The following is a 6,700-nucleotide window of genomic DNA, read 5'->3' as shown; positions in this document are numbered from 1 at the left end:
CATCCGCGACAATCTGGGATAAAAAAAGCAGAAAAGTAGCCTGAGCTACCTTACATTACGAACGCATAAGCTCTGTCAGCAGGAGCGATCCAGTTGATTTATGTATTCATTGTTTCGTGGCTACAAATCCCATATAGATAAACGTAGACTGGGTGTATTCAAGCAATTTATGAATTCCCATCCCGGGGCAGAGTGCAGACCCACTCGGCTGGCAGCCACAAGCCATTCAATGTCCAATGGGATTAGAGACAAATTAAAATTGTAATATTTTATTTATGTGCGTTTGTTGCTATAACCACAGCCAAGGCAAGACCAGCGCAGCCAAGCCGAATTTCCGAATTGGAATTGCGGCACGTTGTCCTTTTGGTCCTTGGCTTGGCCTTGGGTATTACGGGTTAATTTGTGTGTTTATTGCAGTTGGCCAAGTTCGGCTCCGGGTTTCGACCATCTTTGGGGAGTGCAGAGCACCGACACTTAAACGTATTTACCCGCGATGTGCCCCAAACAACAAGTGGAAGTGGCAACCGAAACAGAGATGGCCAATGGCAAATGGCAAATGCCGAACGGCAAAACGAAATATTGTAGACTATTTAAAAAATTTATGTCCGGATGTTTTGCCGTCGGGATATTTCCGGTTTATGATGATTATGTTTTGTGTGCGCTTCCTCTGCTTCCCCTGCTCCCCTTGCTCCCCCTCCATCTTTTCGTTTATTTTTAACAAGCGGATTACTTGGCGCCACCTCCAAGCTTTTGCTTTTGCTTCTGCTTTTCTTCTTTTCTTTTTTCAACACCCCATACTTTACTTGTGGCTCTTTGTTTGCTTCCACTGCCATCCCATTCATCGTGCATAATAATAAACATAATTTGGTTTATTCTTTATTTTTTATTCACTTTTTTATGTACACATTTGCCTAGCCGGAAAATTGTTGCGTGCGCATTTTAATTATTGTTTTGCAACTGTATAACTTATTTTTATTGGTTTTTTGTGCTGATTTTTTCAGACTTGCTGAATGAAAGTATTTTATTCCTTGGATTTTTTTTTCAGCCGGATAACCATGGGAATAGGGTGATGGTAATAAGTAATTACACTTTAAAGGATGATTTTAAGAGCTTAATATTAAATATGTTCTTTTCGGTATATAAATGCCTGTAGAACAATTTCCACAGCTCTTAAGAAGCCCGTTTTTAAAGTCTGACAACGACAAATAATAAGTCGCGCCACCAAAAAACAAAGAAAAATAATAAAGCAAGTGGAAATTAATTTGCCTGGAAAACCACCGAAAAAGGGGAAAGAAGAAGCCGTAGAGTAGCAAAGCGAGATACCAATAACAAGGGCTGGAACACAAAACCAACAAAGAAGTGAGGGGGCTTCCCTCCCCTTCCCCTTTTTTTTTTTTGTTTTTGGGTAGAGCTGGGTATTATTTTTATTCCTTTATACAAAAGGCGACATCGTCTGGCTTTTATTACGCTCGGCCATTCGCTGCTGTTGGTGGTGCTGTATGTGGCAGTGGCGGTGGTGGTGGTGGTGTTGGTGGTGGTGGGGCTTGGTCAATGGCCAGCAGCCACAAAAAGTAATCTCTGAGCATAAACGCATATCCTGGACTGCAATTATGCCAAATGTTGAGCATAATGCCACCGCAATTTTCATTACCGCACACGACATGGCCAACGGACATGTGTGAGCGACCCGCCGCGCACACCCGTCCGCCAAAAATAAATGCTAAATTTTGATACACATTCCGTTGGCGGTGTTGAGCTCTGAAACGCTTATTAGGCCAGGCCAACGCGGCGGCAAAAACAACACAAGGGAGTTTAGCGGTGGAAAGAAAAAACCAAAACCAAAAAAAAAAAAAAAACAATAACTGAGCCTTAACCCAACAATGCCGAGCTGCATGTACGCCTCATAAAAGTCTAATTAATTAAAATCGTGCCCGACCAGCCAGCGGCAATCCCAAAGCCAATGTACTCGCCTCAGCGGCAACCTCGGCGTCAACGCTGCGTATGCGTAATGCGCTCTGGGAATTTGGCCACGACGGCTGGCTGACTGGTTGGCAGGCGCTAATTAAAAGCCTGCCGCATAACTTTTCTAACCAAAAAAAAAAAAGGAAAATGAAAATTACCGGCCTTATCGATGTGGCGCATCGGATATGCTCTCTAATTGGATTTTGTTGTGACAAATCAGCTAATCTGGATACTGAAAGGGCTCTTGAAATATGGTTTCTGAAAATTTAGAATTTAGAGCACTACGTAGACTTGCAAAATACATTTTTAAATACTACATACTCAGCAAATAGATTACGTATATATATTTTACAACACTTACCAACATTTATCAATAGAAATACAAAACAAATACTTTATCGTCTCATACACTTTCTGTAATATGCCTCGTGAAAAGGGCATGTTCCTAAGACTTCGTTAATCCCTCAGCTCTAGAAAACTAGTAAGGCCTGCTAAGTCCGGCCATGTGTTGTAAAGTCAATCGTCCCGGAAAATGTTAGTTCCTACATGAGTTCCTATTTCCCTTGCACCAGCATACACCCACAGAGTCTTGGACGCAGGGGTGAAAATCACTTTTAATAAACTTCTTTCCCACTATTGATGATTTTTATTGCGCGAGGTTTTCTCGAGCTCAGTTCGGGATGTTAATTAGATTTTATTATGCCTGTGTCTCTGTGTGTGTGTGCTTGTGTGTGTCTGCGTTTGTCCTTTGTGTGGCTAATGCCAGCGGGGATTATGGCTTATTAAAAGGCTTATGAAAGTCAAAAGAAAAGTTTGCTTAATTTCAGTTAGTTAAGCGCCAATGAAAGCCGCCCACTTGATTATTGGCCAAGAGCAGCGGACAAACACCAACGCCAACAATGAGGGACAAAGTTTACCACGACGCCTCTGCCAAATGGCCAATAAAAATGGGCTGACTTGGGTCAACTCCTCAACCTCATCCGCATCCTTATCCTCAACGCCCTCGTGACTCGCGAGGCTTTTTGGCAATTTTACAAGAATTTACGGATTAGAGTTGCCGGCAGTTTATGGCCGGCACATAAATTCAAATGTTGCAAACATAAAATCAAATAAAAATCTGCAATAAACATCAAATTGACAACACGTTGAGTGCAATTTCGGTTTCGTCCTTGCCGTCTAACTTATTAACATGCCAACGTTTGGCACCCATTTTATATTTCCTTTTAGGTTTCATTTCGGTATAAATAAATAGACATTCTTGTGGGTGCAAAACCGCTTTTTATAGGTTTTTCTTTTCAATTACTTGCATCGGCATCCCAAAAAAATTTGATGAGCTGGAAAATACGGTGACCATTCACTAATTACACTTTTAAAAATAATTAAATTAATTACTCTTTAATGAAAATAGTATGCAATAATTATTGGTAATCGAACTCCGCTACTATTATGAGTAAACGGTGGGTAATCGAATTAACTTTTTACCCACAACTTTCAAAAGCTCGCTTATCAAAGGCAGCTAACTAAAAATGGATATGAACAATCATCAACCTATCTAATCAGTTAACAAAACAAACAAATGCAAAACGAAGTATCGAAGTGCTTGTATTTATTTATCCATTTTACTGATGGATCACCGTAGCTGGGTCTGTTTTTATGCGCGGTGCGTTTCGTTACCTTGGTTATGGAAGGACGGCCACAGACCTTACGCCTCAATGGTTATGATAGGGAAGTTATACACTTTCGGGTTCACCTTCAACTTCTGTGGACTATTCGGCATCGACTTCATTTGGTTCAGGTTTTTGGGGGAAACCCCATCAATTGGGGGAGCAATTGTGCGCATTTTTCCCACCAGCCTGTCCTGTGCATTATAATGTCCCTTTTTCTTCCAGTACTTCCCTTTTTATTCCTTTTTTTATTTTCCATTTTTTTTATTTGTAAAAAAGAGTTGAAAACATGCTGGGCACGTGCTGATTGATGTAAAATGCGTAATGAGCGCGGTTATGTTTATGGGCAAAAAAAACAAATAAAGGGCCAAGGAAAAAAGGTTTGGATAAATAACGACTGAAAAAGGAAAAGTTTTCTAATTATAATATACATGGCAGTTGTCTCTGGAGCAAATTCTCGTTTTTCCTTGCTATTTTATACGTTATTTAATCCTAATAAATAATCACGAAAATTATTTAATAATTTGTACGTATACTTTAATCTTTTAAGTGTAAATTCAAGTTGAAGGATATTCTTTGGCGCCTACACGGTCATTTAACAGACTGATTAGATAAACCGCTATCAATGCAATGAATTCACATATTTTTCGTTACTAGCGATTAAAATACGTTCATATCAGCATACGCATACCATAAAATGTTTTAGATTCAGCTGTTGTAAAGTTAAAAGCTGTAAGGTTGATCGGTGAATCATTGAATAAAGAGTTTGGTCGAACCTCACATTATATTGTTAAGACCACAGTGTTTTAACATTAAATCTGCTTTTTATTTAAAACTAATTAGTCATATACAGTATATGTATGTAAAGCTACAATAACACAGAACACCTTTGCCTAATACACTTTTTAAAACAAAAGATGGCCGATTAGCAATGTCTAGGATTTTGCTGTTGCTAAGAATAACATAGTTTTATCTTACGATGGGCACATTCAATCGGTACTCAAGGTTTCTTGTTGCCAATGAGACTAGTTTCCAGCCGAGAAAGATAACAATAATAGCACTTAGTCCGATTCTGCCGAAGAGAACAGAAACCACATCAACGTTATAGTATTGCATCAAGGACATTTCCTGCTCGGCGATTCTCATGTGATCGGCACCTTTGTGCCGCAGGATATATTCAGTCCACCAAATCGCGGTTTTCATGGCCGACATGGGTTGGTCATGAAATCGTTGCGATAAATCCCTGACATTTTGTTTATAACTAGCATTGTACACGAGATCCTCAATGACCAGGACAATTTCGTCCCGGGAAAGGTTTGTATAATCCACAGTCCTGGCCACGCCCAATTTCTCCATTCGCTTGGTGTTTTGAAACTGATCGTAAAACAAAGGTATACAAAGCACGGGAACCGCATAGTGAACTGCCTCGATAAGGCTCAAAAGACCAGCATGGGTAATAAATAGCTTTACATTAGGATGATTAAGTATCTCCCGTTGAGGAAACCATGTTCTAGAAATAACATTACTTGATTGGTTGACCATCGCTGGATGGTCACTCTTCCAAATCACTTGTAGTTTCAACTGCGCAAAGACCTTCGACATAGTAGCTCGCATATCCGGGGGCAACCAGTTATCCACTACTTGCAGGCCCATTGAAAAGTAGATAACTCCCTGTTCGGCTTCATCTAAAATCTTTTTAAGTTCAGCATCCAAGGTATGTGGTGCTTCGTCCAGATGCATACCCGCCACTTCCACGATATTGGGCACATTACTGCGCACGCGGCCCATGCTGAAATGCTGATTGATCAGGATCAGTGAGAGTCTGCGGCGTAGGTCATGGATACTGGCGGTCAACCCGGGGAAGTGTTTCTTGTACAGATCTATTTGGCCCGGCAGGTAGATGAATCGCTCCACCAGGCGCTCCTCGGTTATGAAGATCAGGTTGTGCCACTTCTCCATCAGACTGTGACCAGGTGAGTATCCCAAGGCGGACATCGGTTCGTAGACACTTGGCGCCGAGTTCCCCACCAGAAAGTCTATGTTCCACGACGATCCGCAAGCGGCAATCCCCACCAGCGGTGCATTGAAGTGCTGCGAAAATCCGAAGAGGGCATCGTTGTGGGCCGCCTCCAAAATAATCAACGAATACTGCGCACTGGCGTTGTGGAGCAGCTGCTGCACGCCAGGATCCTCGAGGACGAACTTTGAACAATTGTAAAAGTATTCGGACACGAACTGAGCCTCCGTCCACTTAGTAATATGAACGTCGTAATCGTATTCCAGGAGCGCTGAAATCATAAAATAATTGGTTCGATAACGTATTTCGAAGTTTTTCTAGTTTTATTGCTCGTTTATTTATTTATTTGTGCGCTGTCTGCCTAACTTTTAAAACTTATATCAGCCATAGCTGCAGTGCACCTAATATAAACATAAAAAAATGAAGTCTATGACTAAGTTGAACTAGGCTAACAAATTTTATATTTGGCAAAGGCAAGCAAGAAGTGTAAAAAGAATGGTTTGACAATTCGAACCAATGCGATAACAAATAGCCAAATCGCTGTTGCTGTTTTGATAAGCCAAGATTATTTTCAATAGTTCAGTCAGGCACTTTTTCTGTTCAGCAGTTCTTGGTAGTTATAGAGCTGTATATTTATGTAGAGAGTCATTACCTTCCATTAGCATATCCAATTTGGGCACTCGAATGTGATGGACACCCTCTATGGTGGGCATTATCGTAACGGCCGATATCAGAGTGACATGGTGACCCCGTTGGACAAGATTCCTAAGGTACGGAGTAATCAGCAAGTAGGACGAGCCAAAGGTGTATGAGAATACGGCCAAAATATTTTCCGCATTGGCCAGCTTTGGACACAGAAGGCCCAAAAGCAGAATGGTGAGCAGTAGACCAGCAATACCCGGGCCGCCCAACATCTCACGTAATTCGACCGCACATGCCGATAGACGAAATGATACTACTTCGGTTTGGTCAAAATAAATGCTCTTCGGTGTAATCTAATCAGCGAACAAATAAAATGAGCAAATATGCACAAGAGTTCGGCTGGAAATCTCTTCAG

General features: G+C 41.1%; 1 protein-coding gene across 1 annotated transcript; it reads right to left on the bottom strand.

The window, feature by feature from the left end:
- Positions 1–4,430: 4,430 nt before the first annotated feature.
- Positions 4,431–6,593, bottom strand: LOC120453763 (UDP-glycosyltransferase UGT4). Its single transcript, XM_039638597.1, has 2 exons — positions 6,296–6,593; positions 4,431–5,914 (listed from the first exon to the last, which is right to left on the bottom strand). Exons 1-2 carry the CDS (start codon positions 6,555–6,557, stop codon positions 4,596–4,598), a joined length of 1,581 nt encoding a protein of 526 aa, XP_039494531.1. The 5' UTR covers positions 6,558–6,593; the 3' UTR covers positions 4,431–4,595.
- Positions 6,594–6,700: the final 107 nt, after the last annotated feature.

The sequence above is a fragment of the Drosophila santomea genome, chromosome 3R (assembly GCF_016746245.2).
Source record: "Drosophila santomea strain STO CAGO 1482 chromosome 3R, Prin_Dsan_1.1, whole genome shotgun sequence".
Taxonomy (NCBI): Eukaryota; Metazoa; Arthropoda; class Insecta; order Diptera; family Drosophilidae; genus Drosophila; species Drosophila santomea.
The sequence above is the reverse complement of the archived record's forward strand: the minus strand, read 5'-3'. Positions and strand labels throughout refer to the sequence as shown.